Genomic DNA, 16,699 nt, shown 5'->3' on the forward strand with positions numbered 1-16,699 from the left:
TTGAACAATATCTTGTCTATGTGGCCCTCAGAAGAATAGCTTAAACCAAGGGACTCTGTGCTTTTAACTCTTCCCCTCCCGTCAGCCCCAATTTGTGATTGCATCCCTGCCCTCTGATTGTCAAGGACCAGCCTTTCCATTATTTCCACTCAGTGATTAGTCTGATGAGGTTGGAATGTGTTGGACGTCAATCCCCATCATCCATTGTAGCATGGCTTTGGGAAGTGTATCTGGGGCTGATAGGCATTATAGTGTAGAGCAGAAGGAACCGTTGCCGAAATTGGGTATGTCTAGTTTAACGGAGAGAAGGACGAAGGGGGACATGATAGCAATCTTCCAATATCTCAGGGGCTGCCACAAAGAAGAGGGAATTAAGCTATTTTCCAGAGTGCTTGAAAGCAGGACAAGAAGCAACGGATGGAAACTGATCAAGGAGAGAAGCAACCTGGAACTAAGGAGAAACTTCCTGACAGTGAGAACAATTAATCCGTGGAACAACCTGCTTCCAGAAGCAGTGAATGCTCCAACACTGGAAGTTTTTAAGAAGAGACTGGACAGCCATTTGTCCGAAATGGTATAGGGTTTCCTGCTTGAGCAGAGGGTTGGACTAGATGACCTGCAAGGTCCCTTCCTCCTCCTCCTCCTCCTCCTCCTCCTCCTCCTCCTACTACTACTACTAACTACCACCACCACCACTACTATAGAATTTTCCCTATCACTTTCTGCTCATGGTTTCCTTCAGACCTTGTTTTTTTTTTTTCCTTGTTTGCCTATCCTGGTCCCGGAATCCAGTGGAGTTGAGCAGCCAATAAATTTAAATAAATAATCAGTTAGATAGGGACATGGGATGATAACTGGTGCATTTTCTGATAGCAACAAGACAGTATTTGCAGTATAATAGCCTTTGCTTTTCTATGGTTCCCTTGGCATCTGCCATGCCGCCCTCCCCAGGATATGTTTTTAATTTCTGCCCCCCCCCTTTGAAATATCCTGTCATATGGCCTTTGCTTGAAAACCATCGGCGTAGACCAAAATGGGTAAGAGCAAGGCAAGAGTCAGTTGTGGTCCTTGGTTTCCAAGGCAACAATGTTTAGTCTTTGAAGCACCACTCCTATGAAAAATAATTGCCTTTTTTTTTTTTTTGAAGAGAGTGAATGGTGAAAGAAAGGAAGACTGTATGTCTCATAATAGCATTTGAAGAACTGGAGCTTTCTCTGGAACACCGGTTGCAATGTGCGGGAACAGTTGCTACATCTTTTTGGCCACCCTTGGAAATGGGATGCTTCAGTCCCATTCTGCAAGGTTCTCCTTGGTTTTATGATGAAGTGTGGTTATTTATGAGCCATTGGAGGACATAACAGTGTTCTCTGTCATCTAAATGTTTCAATCAAAGGGGGAAAAAAATAATTTTGCGATAGCACCTGGGATTCCGTTTGTCCAGCGAGCTGCAGGTCCAATGAAGGATCAGATCTGAATTTCTTTGCTCTTAATGTAAAATGCTTATCCCTCCACAGGGCTGATCCCCTAGCTCACACTGATAAACTCATTGGCAGCTATAGGGTATAGTCTGTACGTCAATGGCTACTATAGGTGCCAAGTGTTGAACAGACAAAGTTTTGATGTGATCCTGCATGGCTTTCCTGATAGTCTAAGAAAAGCTGTTTGATTATGTGTTAAGACAAAAAAGAGAGAGAAAGAGAGGAGGGAGGGAGGGATGGGGATACCTCGCTAGTCAGTTGCACTCATCAGCTTTTTACAGAAGCTTGGAAACCAGTTGCTAAGCTACACAGGTTTTTAGACTAGTTTTGCAATAAATGCCTGCCTGTCTGTACATTCAAATCCAGCGTGTGTATTTGTGGTTTAGTGTACCCAGTGGGCTAATTCAGTAAAGTCTATTTCAGTTAAGCATGGGTTCAGATATTGTTTGAACAAAGCCAGTGTATAATCTGGTAGCAAACCTATTGCATTGGTAGGAATTTCCAGTCTTTATTGTTGTTGTTTATTACACTGAATGGGAATAAGCTGATCAAAAGTATTTGTAGTTATCTATTTTTCCCTGTATCCCCTTGACCTTAATCTACCTATTTTGGGTATACATTAACTAATCCGTTCATGTATTTACTGATGTTATAAACAAACCAATAAGTTTATACATAAATACTCTACGGAAATGAACAATATTTGTCTTTTGTAACAAAATCAGTGATTTGTGAACCAAGGGTCAAAAATTTTACAGTCTACCTAATGTGTTAAGTGGCATTGCGTGAAATAAGATTATAGCTTTATTGTAGTATCTTTGTATACTCTAAGGATAAAGTATTCTTCTCAGGTGACAGATTATTTCTCTGACTTGTTTAAAAATGAGGTTTAAAATCCTTGAAGTCAAAAAAGCTCAAACACATTGTGAACTGTAACTATTAACAGGTTCTTTATATTTTACTAGTAAGCTCGTAAATGCTGGCCATTTATGATGACTTTAATACACAGTAGTGTTCAAATTGGCAATACAGTACTTTTATGGTAGACACACAAAACAAAGTAGATTTATTTGGGAGTGTACTATGTTGGACATAGTAGAATTTCACATTATATATATAATACATATAAATTTTTAATAGGTACTCTTTTTCTCCAAAATGCATATCAATACACTGTTTTGTATAATTTCTCTATGTCCTTTAGTTGTTTGCTTTACCTGATAGTAAAAAAAAAATCCTGTACTATTTCTGTTAATATTTATCTTCAAAACTCTGCATATAATAGTACTTCATGCAACTGATAAAATGAATTGTCCAGAAATTAAGAGTCTTTATGGTTTATGCCGAGAAAGATAGATACTGACATGGAACATGCCTGATTCTCAGTTATTCTTCCTAAGGGCTTGTGAAAAACTGGGTTAAGGTGGTTATATGTACAGGTTTAAATTATAATTACTCTAATAAGAATCTAAAAAAAGCCATGCTGGATCAGACGAAAGGCCTGTTATTCTGTTCCCACGTTGGTCAAACAGCTGCCTCTGTGAAGCTCCCAAACAGAAGTATAGTGATACCTTGATATTCAACTTTAATTGGTTCTGGGAGGCGCAAGGAGTACCCAAAGTGATGAATAACAAAAACATTTTTCCTCTGAGGAATAATGTAGTGAGTCACGAGGCAGCTGACACTGATAGGTTCTAGCTTGTGCATTGGGTACCAAACATACAATGAATACTGGACGAATGTTTTGCGTCAAAATGAGTTGAGTATCAAATTTGATGAGTTTCAAAGCAGTTGAGTATGCAGATCGCTAAGCATTTTGTACCGTGTTGATCTAGCCTCTAATACTAAAGGCTGTATTCTTGTTGATCTAGCCATTATATCTAGTACAGTGGTTCTCAACTGTGGGTCGGGACCCCATTTGGGGTCGAACGACCATTTCACGGGGGTCGCCAGACAAGGCTGTCCACCATTTTTTCCCCTTTTCTTTGGCCACGCCCCTGATACCCAGTGATGTATAAGTGGTTGGGGGTCACCACAACATGGGGAACTGTATTATGGGGTCGCGGCATTAGAAAGGTTGAGAACCACTGATCTAGTAGTTGTTAAACTTTCTCCTCCATAATGTTGTTTAATTCTCTTTGAAAGGCATATAAAGAGGCCTACAGTGACATCTGCTTGTAACTTTTGTAGGTTAACTGGGTAAAGATATAGCTTTTTTTTCTCTCTATTAGTTTCATTGGCACGTTCCTGGTTCCTATAGTTGGTGAAAGGGAATTATTATAATATCTATATTGCTTATGAGGAACAGCAGCAAAGTAAGATTGCAAGATTTGAAGACTTTTTAAAGAGAGTAGTCTTGCTTCTCCCCAGATGCACGTTGGGGAGGATTTGTATAGAAATACAAGCTTCAGTAATTGTAAGCTTCTTTCACAGAGACTCTGAATTTACATTCCCGAACAACCATCAAGGTAATTTGGTAGGGATATAAAAATAATATAGCGTTGCCAATGAAGATAAAACACATTATTTAACCCTGAAGTATAGAGGACATACCAATGTTAATTATAAATTCTCTGTTTCAGTGGTTCTCAACCTGTGGTCCGTGGACCCCTGGGTGGCTCTGATGTCATCATGGGGTCCGCAAAGGCTTGAAGAAATGTTACGATTTAAATCTTTACATTTTGAGGGTCCGTGCCTAGGGTCCATGACCACAAAAGGTGTTTAAAGGGAGTCAGTGACGAAGAAAAGATTGAGAAACTCTGTTCCATTTTAACATGCTTTAATCTGTATTATGTTGGGAAAAGAACATGTTTTTTTCTCTTTATTAAATATCTTGTGATTAGAAATTTTTCATTTTATTTACAGAAAAATGATCCTCCATTTCAACTCAAACTTCCCCCAAAGGCAACTAAGTCTGAAAAAGAAATTGATCCGGAATATGAAGAGAAAATGGTAAATTTGTTGCTTGGGCTTTTTTTTTTTTTTTTGCCTGTGGTGTCTTTTGTTAAATTTTAATTGTGCTGATAAGAAGTCCCCATATTTATACGTCCACTTTTAAAATGATCTAACCAATGGTTCCCGTTCAGTGATGATTTGAACTGAAAAAAATGGTTATTCCTCTTCCTGTGATATTATCCCCTTAACAGGTGACTTCCTCCTTCCCTCCCTCCAGAACATGGGTGTCAAACCCGTGATGTCACGTGACGTGTCACGACGTATCGCGACCTTTTTCCCATTGCCGGCAATGGGGTGGGTGACACATCCGGTCCGTGGGCTGCCAGTTTGACACCCCTGCTCCAGAAGGTTGGGAGGTTGAGTTGCACTCTTTGTTCCTCAGATGTTGCCTACCCCTACTTTGGATTTACCTGCTTGTTGTGCATCCTCAAGACCCTTTAGCTTCAGACCTGACCATGCTTGTCAGGGAGAGCTCCCACTGTGGTCATTTATACAAGCTAAGGAGGCATTAAGCTGGTTTGGTGGAAATCAGGTTGTTGTCTTTGACAACAGGTAGTTCTTTTTTTTTTTTTAAAGAAGCCCTATGTTTCTTGGCCTGAAAAGGTTAACTGTAGGTTGATTTACAGCCTGATGTCTTTCCTGGTCTCCAACAGCCAGTTACTGTTAGTCTGGCAACAGATAATTACAGCTTTGGTTTTAAACTTTCCGTGCCAAAGGCTAATGTTTTAAAATACGGGTGACATTTTCTGACCCGAGTTTATGTCATTTGGTTCTGGAATGGTTTTTCTCTACAGCTTAAGCATTAAATCTTTTTCTCGGTGAGTAGCTTGGGAAGAACAGTTTTAGTGTTTTGTGTCTCAAGGTAGTAGTAAGTATTATGGGCCTTTTTTTCTTGGTGCAGTACAAGCATAGAATAAAAGCAATAATAATGTAGTGCGGTCAGCCATAAAATCTCAATATAAAACGCGGAGCCTCTAGGCTGAAAGGCACATAAGGTATAATAACAGCCTCACTTTAATAAGTAAAAAAACCCCAGGTTTGCGAGGGCACATCCCCCATTGACCCTGATGGTAAGCTTGCATTTTTCTTCTAGATGTGGCAATCAACTCAATTTTTTAAAACAATTAAAACAATTCTTATGAACAAGGAGCCAATATGTAGATTATTATTCACCATAAAAAGATAACAACAATAACAATAATAAAGTTGGAAGGGACCTTGGAGGTCATCTAGTCTAACACCCTGCTCAGGGAGGAAACCCTAAACCATTTCGGACAAATGACTGTCCAGTCTCTTCTTAAAAACTTCCAGTGTTGGAGCATTCACCACTTCTGGAGGCAGGTTGTTCCACCGGTTAATTGTTCTAACAGTCAGGAAGTTTCTCCTTAGTTCTAGGTTGCTTCTCTCTTTGGTTAGTTTCCATCGGTTGCTTCTTGTCCTGCCTTCAGGGGCTTTGGAGAATAGCTTGACTCCCTCTTCTTTGTGGCAGCCCCTGAGAAACTGGAAGGCTGTTATCATGTCCCCCCTCGTCCTTCTCTTTGTTCAACTAGACATACCCAATTCCAGCAACCGTTCCTTATATGTTTTAGCTTCCAGTCCCCTGATCATCTTTGTTGCTCTTCTCTGTACTCTTGCTAGAGTCTCAACATCTTTTTTACATCGTGGTGATCAAAACTGGATGCAGTATTCCAAGTGTGGCCTTACCAAAGCATTGTAAAGTGGTATTAATATTTCACGTGATCTTGATTCTATCCCTCTGTTAGGTGGGATTTAGTTGGAATTTCTGGTTGCCTGAAAAGACCATAGGTAATTTTGGGGGAGTAAACTCCATTGAATTCAATGTTTTTTCATAAATACAAATTACCAAGGTTGGATTATGTTTGCTGTGCCTTACAGATTATTTTAGGTTTGGAAGTTTGGAAATTACTGCAATTAGCTTTGAACTTCATTCTTAAATGCTTGATTCTGCCATAGTTTTTAACAAGGAGAAAGGTATAACAAGTAAATAGTGACTAATCAGATATTTTTGAACATTTTGAACTTAACAGACTAAACATAACGTTTATAATAAACATATTATAGGTATGTAAAATGGTTGTTTCTTCCTCTGTGGGATTCATCAAAAAGTTATGGATTATGTTGCCCTCGTGTGGTAAAATTGTATATTAGCTGTAGTATTTATTTAATTTCATAGTTCTCTTATTGTCAAACCACAGAAGCAGTGTTTCGGAAATATTGGATTAGATCCAGACTAATGTTTGAAATTAAAATAATAAATTATCATGATTAAATGATCATTAAATAAATTCTGTTGTTTAGAATTTGGATCAAGTGTAATATACATTTTACTGAAAATGGATGCTGAGTTGTTGAATGTTCCCCAGGTAAAAGTATGTATGTGTATGTATGATTATTGATTTAGTCTGGATCCGGGCTTAATATCATGCTGTAAATATCAGAGCTGTGTTTTTAAACTTGGACATCTCATATTTATTAGAATCTGGATGATACAGGACAGAGTGTGAGCAACACTCGGCTTATATTGAATAATACAGATGGCTTTCTTCTGTGCTGCTTTCAAGTTCTTTTACAAAGTTAGGGTTCTGATTTATTGTTCTGGAACTTCACCATGTTGCAAGTGTTCTGTTAGACAATACTCCAGAATTCTTGCATAAAATGTTCCAGCGAGGAAAGGAGACGTTAATAATCAGCATGGTTGTCCTTAAATCAGAATGAGCCGAGGTGGCGCAGCAGTGAGAGTGCAGTACTGCAGGCCACTTTAGCTGACTGTGTTCAGCAGGTCAGCGGTTCAAATCTCACCGGCTCAAGGTTGACTCAGCCTTCCATCCTTCCGGGTAGGTAAAATGAGGACCCAGATTGTTGGGGGCAATGTAAATATATATATATACATTGCTTACTGGTGTACACCGCTTAGAGAGTGCTTGCACTTAAAGCGGTATATAAGTCTCATAAATAAATAAATAAATAAATAAATAAATAAATATCCTTGCCATCTGATCATAGTTCAGGATATTTGCAGAGTTTCAGAGCTGCCCTCTTTCCACAACCTTTGGAATTGCTGAACAGGTTCCTGGTTTAGATGATCAAGAATCGATACTAATCATTTCATTTAGTACCATGTCCAGGTTGTCCGAATCAGAGAACGTCATTCCGACAAAATTTCGTCCTTGCCTGTTTTAGCAATCTTTGTCATGAAAGATAGGTGCATTAGCGCCTGGGCACCTTCCACGGATCTTGGACTAAAACCTCATCCCCTTCATCATGTATGGCTACTAGCTATTCTTCTTTTATAGCAGGGGTGTCAAACCGTCGGCCCCTCGGGCCGGATGCGTCGTGGCGAAACTGCGCCCACCCCAATGCCGGAAATGGCAAAAAAGTCACGATACGTCGCGACACGTCACGTGACATTGCGAGTTTGACATGCCTGCTTTATAGAGATTGAAGGTGAATGATTCCAGATTGGAAAGAGAGTTAGAACTAAAAATGCTTACAGCCCATTTGTGAGCTGGGTGGAGAGTACAATCTTGGTTATCTGTTTGAGATCATAGTCTATATTTTAGACTGTCCCTTCCCGAGAAAACCACAGTTGGGTTAGAAGGGGCAATTAATGCACTTACTGTCTGACTGCGTATTTTTCCTAATCTCTACATTGAACTGGACCCTTAAGTCTTGCGGAACTCATTCTTCGTTCCTTGCAGGTTTGCAGTGAGGAGGTTTGGAAGAGAATGTAATTTTGAATTAAAAAGAGTCAAACGCTCTTCCCCCCCCCCCCCGTATGAGTGCAGGGTTGCTTTCCTAAATCATATCTTATTTTGCTTTTCTTGTATGGGCTGTAGAAAACGGATCGAGCCAAACGATTTGAATTCCTGCTAAAGCAGACAGAACTTTTTGCCCACTTTATTCAACCTGCAGCCCAGAAATCGCCAACCTCTCCCCTCAAAGTGAAACTGGGACGACCACGGGTAAAGAAGGATGAAAAGCAGAGCTTGCTTTCAGCAGGAGAGTATGCATTGTTTCTAAATTATTTTTAAAGTGACGTTGAGATTATATTTGCACCTTAAAATGTATTGCATGTACAGGTGGTCCTCGACTTACGAACACAATCGAGCCCAACTTCTTTGTTGCTAAGTGAGATGGTTGTGAAGTGAATTTTGCCCCATTTGACTACCTTTCTTGCCACAGTTGTTAAGGGAATCGCTGCAGTTGTTAAGTTAGTAACAAGGTTGTTAAGTGAATCTGGTTTCCCGCTTGACTTTGCTCTCTCACTCTTTTTTTTTTTTTTGGAAAAAAGTCAGATAGTGGGAGTTTGGGGCAATTGTGACCGCAGCATTATTTTTTAATGCAGCTTATCCTTTTTTCCATGCAAAAATTTAACCAAGCAGCAGATATCCCAAGGAGTCATGAATAGTGCATGAATACCTGTATGAATGAGAGGAACTGACCACAGCTTGAAGAGATGTTTGCTCCAGCTCAGCACTTGTATTTCAAGTGAAGTCAGTGACAAACAGTTGGAACGTTAACAACAATTAGGGGTGACATTGACAAAAATAATTAGAATGGAATAGGAATAGGAAGATGGACTGAACTGGACTAAATGACTAGACTAGGACAGATTAGAACAGAATAGAACAGTTGGAATGGTAATAACAATTAGGGGTGACATGGACAAAAATAGTTAGAATGGAATAGGAGCAGGAAGATGGAATGGACTGGACTAGACTAGACTAGACTAGAACAGATCAGAACAGAATACTTTATTTGGCCAAGTGTGATTAGCACACAAGGAATTTGTCCCAAATGCACATGTGTTGGGTTTTCTTTTTTAGCTATCGTCACAGGAGGACGGAACAAGAGGAAGATGAGGAGCTGCTTTCGGAAAGCCGGAAAACCTCAAACGTGTGCGTCCGATTTGAGGAATCTCCTTCTTGTGAGTGTACCAATTGGCCATTATCTCTGCTTTTCATAGATACGTTAAACTCAGTTACAGACTAGCCAAGGGTTGCTTTATGTTTCTGCAGATGTTAAAGGAGGAACACTGCGCGACTATCAAGTTAGGGGCTTGAATTGGATGATCTCCTTGTATGAAAATGGCGTAAATGGCATCTTGGCAGATGAAATGGTAAAAAACTTACCTTTGCGAATGTAGTTTTCAGATAAAATAAGGGGAAAAAAATGCAAGAGCCGTGAGTTTACTGTTAGTCTAGTCACCAAGCTCTTAAAAAGATTTGATAAACAGTTATTTTGGCTATAGAGCTCTTCTTCATGCCCCAGTGTGGGAGGAGACACATTATTTTATGATGGCAAAAATAAAAAAATAATTAGGAGTTGTCTAGGGCTCTCTTTTATGACTAACACACTTTGTTAAAAGGTATGAGCATTTGTGAGCTGCAACTCACTTTATCAGATGCATAGAGTGACTAGACCCTAAATTTAAAACCTACATTGGCCTACCCAATCTACATATCTGATAACAAAATGTGTTTAATCAGAAAAGTTGCCACCAAACTCCTCCTAATTTCATATTCTATTGTAATAAGTCTGGCATTTATTGGCTCATGGGTTGTTGATGATCTGAGTCCAGGTTTCACATTCTTTTTATGATATCCAACAAATCATATATGGGGAAACAGGCAAGATGGAAATTTTCTGTGGTTCTAGCAGGATGAGGGTCTTCTTATTCTTTTGTGCATCTTTGTTTCATATTTTGTAGATCCCTCTCTTACTCTCTCTTTTTTAAAAAAAGCCAGATAGTGGGAGTTTTGGGCAGTTGTGACTGTAGCATTATTTTTTAATGCAGTGTATCCTTTTTTGCATGCAAAAATTTAACCAAGCAGCTGATATCCCAAGGAGTCATGAATATAAAGCGAAGGAAGGAATACATAATGCATAACAATAATACAAACCGCAGCTAAAATATTCAGTTGCAGCGTGGCTCAGAGTGAATTGTAATTAAACATTTCATTCTGCGTAATATTTCTTATGAATTACAGAGGATCGTTCTCAAGAAGTTATTTTATTGTCTGAAAACAAATGCTAATCAGACTAGTAATTTGTATATCGCAATATATTGAAATTATGACGGATTTTGACTCCATAGATCATACCGTGATCAGCGTCTTCCTTTATGCATGATTATGGATGGAGATTATTTCAGAGCTGTTAAAAAGAGATGCGTAACATTTAAATACTGTTTTTAAAACTGTCATAGGGTCTAGGAAAGACATTACAGACAATTGCATTGCTGGGCTATCTGAAGCATTATCGAAACATCCCCGGTCCACACATGGTTCTGGTGCCCAAATCAACTTTGCACAACTGGATGAATGAATTTAAACGCTGGGTTCCAACATTACGGGCAGTCTGCCTTATTGGAGACAAGGATGCCAGAGTAAGTGTCACTTTTACTCAGTCAGCTGGTGATTTACACTGTAAGTCAGAATGTAATGTTCCCAGAATTCTTTGTTTGCAGCTTCTGCACATTTCAAGATAGAAGCTATGTGGACTTCGATTCTCAGAATTCCCCAGCCAGCATGCTGCCTGGGGGATTCTGGGAGTCGAAGTCCATATATATGTTAAAGTTGCCAAGGTGGAAAAACATTGTTTCAGAGTATAAAACGGTTAATTGATTGTTGTAAAAAGACTGAAGATTAAACCTTTAAAAATATTTTTATAAATAGCATTAAAGCAGTGATGAAAAGCAAAGTCCCAAAGTTGTGTCTCTCTGAACTCTTTGGTGCAACACCTTGGAGTTGCAGATATTAATACGGCATATACTTTTTAATGTGGCAGAGAGATGAACCTATTACATGTATGGCTTGATAGAAATACTAGCTATATTCAGCTTTGTTTAGGTGTAAATGACTTATTTTTGTATTGGATTCATCCGCTGTTCAGAGTACAGGTATGCTATTCAAAGGCTAAGTCTGCTGTTTTCTAGGAAAATACTGTTTCTCCTGTTATAAGGGGAAAAAGCTTTGTTTTAACATCACTGCTAGTATTCTTTGAAGAACAGATATCTCCCTTTCCCCCATGCAGGCAGGAATGCACTTTTCATATTATTTAATACCTATTTACTAGAGTGAATGATCTAAATGTGTTAATTACTTCTAAAAGTTCATATTTCTGTTTCTTCTGGAGGCTCTTTTTCTCTGAAATTGCATTGCTAGACGGTCATTGTCGCAGTTTTCTAAGCTGGTTCTATTAGAGAGTTTGTTTTATGTGTGTTTTTCACACAGGCTGCTTTCATCCGTGATGTTATGATGCCTGGAGAGTGGGATGTGTGTGTGACCTCTTATGAAATGGTCATTAAAGAAAAGTCCGTTTTCAAAAAATTTAACTGGCGGTATCTGGTGATTGATGAAGCTCATCGGATAAAAAATGAAAAATCCAAGGTAAGTTTTACTTCTGTTTGGTAAGCAGCGAAGAAAAGAGAAGCTCACTCTTTTGGAGGGAAGGGAAACTTTTTGGTATATAAAACTTTCAGCTTGCTTGGACTGGCTGAGGAATACAATAAATGAAATGGCAACTAACAAAGAATGGAACCAGATGAACAGAACTGAACCTTTACAATTTCAGGACCCTGGAGAGTTCACAGAAGAAACTTCACATGTTGGGTTATCTCTTTTAAAAAAGTTTTTGCCCCAGCACCAGTCTGTGCTCAGTTGTGACTTTCAGACATTTTGAACAACTGGGTGGCCCTTTTGATCTACCCCTGTTGACTGTGTACTTAAGGATGCCATGAACCTTCCTGAGACTGGTGCAAAAACTAGCAGAGTCATCCTTGACAATGGAAAACTTATCTATTCAGCTTGAATAGGCCCAAGGTGTCTTCTTCTGAGTTAGAATGATCTGGAGTTCATTTTAGTTGGATGAATGCTTGAAAGTCTTTCTGGCCTTTTGATGTGACATTGTTTTGTAAAGTTCTTTGTAGAACACAAAATACATTTTAGAGTAAGATTTCACCCAATGTATTCAATTTGTAAGAGTATTTTTAAGAAATTATAATAGACCAGAAGTTTGTTTTCCAAATCTCAGAGTTAGTATTTATAAAAATGTATCTTTGGAATATATTGGCAATAAAAGCTCTTCTTTATTTATTTTTTATTAGCTATCAGAGATTGTCCGTGAATTCAAGACGACAAATCGCTTGCTCTTAACAGGAACTCCTTTACAGAATAATCTTCATGAGCTGTGGGCATTGCTCAATTTCCTTTTACCAGATGTCTTTAATTCTGCAGAGGTGAGACTGGGCTTGACATTGAGGTCTTTCAGTTATTTAAATTGCACGTTTTACAGCAAACTAGGTTTTACCTTCAAATCACCGCATTTTTACATTTTACTACAATGGCTTGTAACAGAGGAGAAAGAAGAAATAAGAGAGATGGTGAGAGACAGGCAAATAATCAAATTCGTGGAAGTAGCTCATAACGAGGTTACATAAGAACCTAGGGGGATAATTGCTGTAAGTAGGAATGCTCAGGTCAAGAATCAGCCTGATTAATCTTGGCTAACCTGCAATGTATCCTTGCTATGTTTTTTCTTCTGATACAATAGCCATGTGTAATTATGTATGCTGTTGGATTGTTTGAGGAATTGGGTATGGCAAGTCTAGAGAAAAGAAGGACTAGCGGGTGACATGATAGCAGTATTTCAGTAGTTAAGGGGCTGCCACAAAGAAGGGGGGGTCATCCTATTTTCCAAAGCACCAGAGGGCAGGACAAGAAACAAAAAAGGAAACTAAATCATGGAGAGAAGCAACCTGGAATTAAGGAGAAATGTCCTAACATTGAGAACATTCAAGCAGCGGAACTCCTTGCCTTCAAAAGTTATGGGTGCTTCATCACTGGAAGTTTTTAAGAAGAGACTGGACAACCATTTGTCTAAAATGGTGTAGGGTCTCCTGCTTGAGCAGGGGGTTGGACTAGAAGACCTCCAAGGTTCCTTCTAGCTCTATTCTGATTGATATTGATATTTTGAACTTATTTTCCAGCGGGTACATCACTGATAAGAGAGAAAAAAAATGGCTGGATTACATTTGCCTTGAGAAATAGAAGCAGATATGGTCTTATTTTCAGGTGGAACAACATGTACTACAAAATCAAGGGTTGCCACTGTAAAATAGATGTACTTGTGTTGAGTTTTCCCTTCCCCATATCTTAGAGCAAAATATACTTGTGCCCTAAACTTACATTTGTTTAGATTCCTCCCTTTTTCCAATTGCAGTTGGTGACGTACATTTGTGGCACAACTACGATTTCAGAGCAAAGGTTATGTTTTACGTAGTATGGGACGGAAGAATTCAGCATAGATATATTGATATCTATATATGTTTGTGTCCTATAATTTCTGTTTGAGCTAACCTAAGCACTGAGAAAATTTAAATTACAAACATAAAAGTAAAATACATTTTTACATCTGCAGGACTTTGACTCGTGGTTTGATACTAAAAATTGTCTTGGTGATCAGAAACTTGTCGAAAGACTTCATGCAGTAAGTATGATAGTATTTTTTGATAGAAGTTTATTGGCCAAACTTCCATGCATCAGAGAGTGGGCAGCGCATGGTTGAGGCAGTGTGTGATTTTCAGTGAAACTATTATGGTGTTCGAATTTAGGCTTTAAAACTCCTTTTCCAGGGCTCATCCCACTTCTCCTTTGGTGAAGATTTTTTTAAGAAAGGACTTATAGTTGATAAATGTATATGCATTTTAAATTTATTGCTTTTTTATTGATGCGTGAGGTGCCACTCTCCTCTTGTTTTGTATATGTTTGGGAGGATTTTTTTAAATTGATAAATATTTACTACTACAACTGACTTGCTTATAGTTTTTTGTAAATACTTGTTTTTAAAACAAATAACATTCTAATCTGTATATATGATAAGTGTACAAAATGCCAACTATCTGTTTTGAAGGAATAGATATTCCTTTTTTAAAAAGCGAAGCAACCAATTTCCGCAATTAAAAATGAAAAGAGTTTACACAATTCCTGTAACATTAGTAAAGCTGGGGATTATGGGCACTGTAGTCTGGTATGCAAGGAAGATGGCAGATCGCTCTAAGCTTGACTTACAGCCAGTTGTTTAACAACTCTTCAGAGTTAACAACAAACTTAAACCTACTTACATCCTGTCATTGAAGTTATGACTGCTACCCTACATCCTCATGGTCACATGATTGCATTTTGGCAGCTGGCTCACATTTACAACCGGTTGCAACATCCTGCAGTTATTTGACTACAAGTTGTGACATTTTTCCCAGTTTCCAGCAAATATGCCCATTCCAAACAATGGATTCACTTAACGCTCTTTGGCTTTGCTTAATGACTGTAGTGTTTTTCTTTACAACCAGTGTAAAAACAGTCGTAAAATCAAGTCCAGTCCCATGGCACCTTGACGTATGACCACAAGTTACAACCAAAATTTCAGGCCCTTTTGCCATACGTTGAGGACTACTGTACAGGGAGAAATATCTGAAGAATCTGGGATATCCCTAAAATGTTTTCCGTGTTTCTATTGTTTTTTTCAGGTGTTGAAACCATTTCTGCTAAGGCGCATAAAAGCTGAAGTGGAAAAAAGCTTGCCTCCTAAAAAAGAAGTAAAAATTTATCTGGGACTCAGCAAAATGCAGAGGGAATGGTAATTTTTTTTTTAAAAAAATCTTATAACAGGAGAATGATACATTGATTATGTGATGGAAGCAAGGTGGTTCTTATTAAAACAACTGGCAGTTGAATATATTAATGTACCTGGAAGCTCTTTTAAGCCATCATTAATATTTCTTTTAGGTTTTTCTATGTGTATGATTGGATTGGATAAATTTTAAGTAAGCTATTTTAGCTTAAGCTATAGTTCTTTTCTCCGCTTCCCGCTTTAGTCTGGGACAATAATAGAGCATTAATTACAAGATTTCTCTTGTAACCCTAACCCTACACCAAACATTCAACATTTGCTAAATAAATGCTGAAATTCAAGTTACTATTATCACTAGATTAGTATTCCCCCAAAGATGTGTTGGCTCTTTTTTCCTCTTTTTTTTCCTCCATAAAGCCGATAGGTTGGGAATCGATTTTTTTTAAAAAAAAGTGTTACTGTTTCTCGATGTTCAGAGAAACAGAAAGTAGGAATTTGTCTTGAAAAAGGGGAGAGCCAAAGTTTTAATCTTAATACACCGAGACTCTTTCATCCTTTATGCATTCAAACATTAATGTGTTGTCCCTTTATTATTAAATGATCCCATTCACCTTATAGGTATACCAAGATCCTGATGAAAGATATCGATATTTTAAACTCAGCGGGCAAAATGGACAAGATGCGGTTGTTGAACATCCTGATGCAGCTGAGAAAGTGTTGCAATCACCCCTACCTGTTTGACGGGGCTGAACCGGGCCCTCCTTACACCACCGATACTCATCTAGTGAGCAATAGTGGCAAAATGGTTGCCCTGGACAAATTACTATCGAAACTCAAAGAACAGGGTAAGACAGACTTTTCTCCTTCTCCTCCCTCCCAGTTTTGGGTTAGTGGGATCCCTTGTGAGACTTTGTTGTGGCATTTTGTCTTTTTTTCCCCCCACCTGGACTTTTGTTCTGCACAATCTCCATATCATCGTATTTTTAATTGTCTTACACATTGCCAGTAGATAGCGTTTTGTCTAGTGCAGGGGTAGGCCACCTTGGCTCTTTTATGACTCGGGGACTTCAACTCCCAGAATTCCTGAGCCAACATGGCTCAGCTTGGAAACCTCTCCCTTTCCCCTCAGCATGGCTGGCTCAGGAATTCTGGGAGTTGAAGTCCCCAAGTCATAAGAGAGACAAGTTTGAAGACCCCTGCTCTTAATCTTCATCCTAGGATAGGGGTAGGCAACCTTGGCTCTTTTATGACACGTGGACTTCAACTCCCAGAATTCCTGAGCCAGCATGACTCAGCTTGGAAACCTCTCCCTTTCCCCTCAGCATGGCTGGCTCAGGAATTCTGGGAGTTGAAGTCCACCAGTCATAAAAGAGCCAAGGTTGCCTACCCCTATCCTAGGACGAAGATTAAGAGCAGGGGTCTTCAAACTTGGCCCTTTTATGACTCGTGGACTTCAACTCCCAGAATTCCTGAGCCAGCCATGCTGAGGGGAAAGGGAGAGGTTTCCAAGCTGAGCCATGCTGGCTCAGGAATTCTGAGAGTTGAAGTCCACGAGTCATAAAAGAGCCAAAGTTTTCCCCATGCTGGCTCAGGAATTCTGGGAGTTGAAGTCCACG

The 16,699-nt window shown here is 38.9% G+C and overlaps 1 protein-coding gene across 1 annotated transcript in view; it reads left to right on the top strand.

Annotated features, from left to right (window-relative positions):
* SMARCA1 (SWI/SNF related, matrix associated, actin dependent regulator of chromatin, subfamily a, member 1) overlaps positions 1 to 16,699 on the top strand; it is a 45,125-nt gene that overhangs the window by 1,343 nt on the left and 27,083 nt on the right. Inside the window, exons 2-11 of the mRNA XM_039348745.1 lie at positions 4,344 to 4,430; positions 8,291 to 8,457; positions 9,281 to 9,381; positions 9,473 to 9,573; positions 10,663 to 10,842; positions 11,690 to 11,845; positions 12,562 to 12,693; positions 13,875 to 13,943; positions 14,980 to 15,089; positions 15,702 to 15,928. Coding sequence (XP_039204679.1) covers positions 4,344 to 4,430; positions 8,291 to 8,457; positions 9,281 to 9,381; positions 9,473 to 9,573; positions 10,663 to 10,842; positions 11,690 to 11,845; positions 12,562 to 12,693; positions 13,875 to 13,943; positions 14,980 to 15,089; positions 15,702 to 15,928 — 1,330 coding nt within the window. The remainder of the gene's footprint in view (positions 1 to 4,343; positions 4,431 to 8,290; positions 8,458 to 9,280; positions 9,382 to 9,472; positions 9,574 to 10,662; positions 10,843 to 11,689; positions 11,846 to 12,561; positions 12,694 to 13,874; positions 13,944 to 14,979; positions 15,090 to 15,701; positions 15,929 to 16,699) is intronic.

The sequence above is a fragment of the Crotalus tigris genome, unplaced genomic scaffold, assembly GCF_016545835.1.
Source record: "Crotalus tigris isolate CLP2741 ecotype Arizona unplaced genomic scaffold, ASM1654583v1 scf7180000018172.2679963, whole genome shotgun sequence".
NCBI lineage: Eukaryota > Metazoa > Chordata > Lepidosauria > Squamata > Viperidae > Crotalus > Crotalus tigris.